This window comes from Myotis brandtii, unplaced genomic scaffold (assembly GCF_000412655.1).
Source record: "Myotis brandtii unplaced genomic scaffold, ASM41265v1 C42430170, whole genome shotgun sequence".
In the NCBI taxonomy this organism is placed as follows: Eukaryota; Metazoa; Chordata; class Mammalia; order Chiroptera; family Vespertilionidae; genus Myotis; species Myotis brandtii.
Genome location: NW_005323963.1, coordinates 1 through 1,459, shown reverse-complemented (window position 1 = coordinate 1,459; position 1,459 = coordinate 1). Strand labels below are relative to the sequence as shown.

At 54.8% G+C, this 1,459-nt stretch overlaps 1 protein-coding gene across 1 annotated transcript; it reads right to left on the bottom strand.

Annotated features, from left to right (window-relative positions):
- Positions 1–40: 40 nt before the first annotated feature.
- On the bottom strand, positions 41–1,449 carry LOC102246674 (zinc finger protein 582; the record flags this gene model as incomplete). The annotated part of the gene is made up of 1 exon (XM_005852982.2): positions 41–1,449. A coding segment is annotated over one exon (1,407 nt), but the record flags the coding sequence as incomplete, so codon positions are not given.
- Between the last annotated feature and the right edge of the window lie 10 nt (positions 1,450–1,459).

Sequence of the window (1,459 nt, the reverse complement as noted above, 5' to 3'; positions counted from 1 at the left end):
GGGCTCTTCCCATTACTTCCATTCATCGATTGCATGAATAGCCTAAGCCAATGGGCTCTCCCCATCACTTCCATTCCTATGGTTGCTTGCTAACATAAGTTCTCTGATGATCAACAGGGGGTAAGTGCTGATGGAAGGCTTTTCTATGTTTATCACATTCACCTGTGTTTCTCTACTTTGCCTTCTCCGACGTCGAAGAGTAGCAGGACCACGATCGAAAGTCCTCCCCCCTTCCTTACAGTCATAGGGCTTCTCCTCGGTGTGAACAACCTGATGCTGAGTCAGCTGGGAGCCGTGGCTGAAGGCCTTCCCACAGGCCTGGCACACGTAGGGTTTCTCCCCCGTGTGGATCCTGTAATGCACGGCGAGGTGCGAGACCCGCTTGAAAGCCCTCCCGCACGCCTTGCACGGGTAGGGTTTCTCTCCCGTGTGGATTCTCTGGTGTTGCTTCAGCTGTGAGCTCACCCGGAACGCCTTCCCGCAGGCCTGACATTCGTAGGGCTTCTCACCCGTGTGGATTCTCTGATGCCGGATGAGCGTGGAGCCCTGATTGAAGGCCTTCCCGCAGTCCTTACATTCATAGAGCTTCTTGCCAGTGTGAAGAGTCTGGTGTTGGATCAGCTGGGACCGGTGGCTGAAGGTCTTCCCGCATTCCTTGCAGGCGTAGGGCTTCTCCCCCGTGTGAATCCTACCATGGACTTTCAGATGGGAGATCCGATTGAAGGCCTTCCCACACTCTTTGCACTGATAGGGCTTCTCGCCGGTATGAATGCGCTGATGTTCGATCAGCTGGGAGCTCCGGCCGAAGGCCCTGGCGCAGTCCTGACACGCGTAAGGCTTCTCGCCGGTGTGGACCCGCTGGTGCTGAATGAAGTTTGAACCCGAGTTGAAGGCCTTCCCACACTCCTTGCACTCGTAGGGTTTCTTGCCAGAATGAATGTTCTCGTGCTGAACCAGGCGAGAGCCGTACTTGAAGGCCTTCCCACACTCCTTACATTGATAGGGTTTCTCGCTGGTGTGGATTCCCTGGCGGCGAATGAGGAAGTCCTCTGGCCAGAAGGCTTCCCTACATTCGCCATAGTCATAGGGCTCGTCCCCTGGATGGACTTTCCCACAGAAAGTAAGGGATGCCTGCGGGCTGAGAGGGGGCATTTCTTCAGGACGGACGATCACGTGACTCAGACGTTCATCTGGATCCTCCCGCTGTCCGTCAAACTGGCTTCCGCACTCCCAGTCAACTGGGAGACTCGAGCACTCGAGACCGTAACTCGGAAGGCTTTCTGGTCTCGCCCACCGGGTCGCTTGTCCTTCACAAACAGGCTGCTCTGGAGGTGACACCTTAGTCTCAGACCTGGCCTCCGAGGCTGAAAAAGAACGAAAGAGCAAGTATGCTTCTTGTTTTTTTCCTTTTGCAGAAAAGGGGACTTGTCTAGTAAAAACTGAAGATAATGCCAACAAG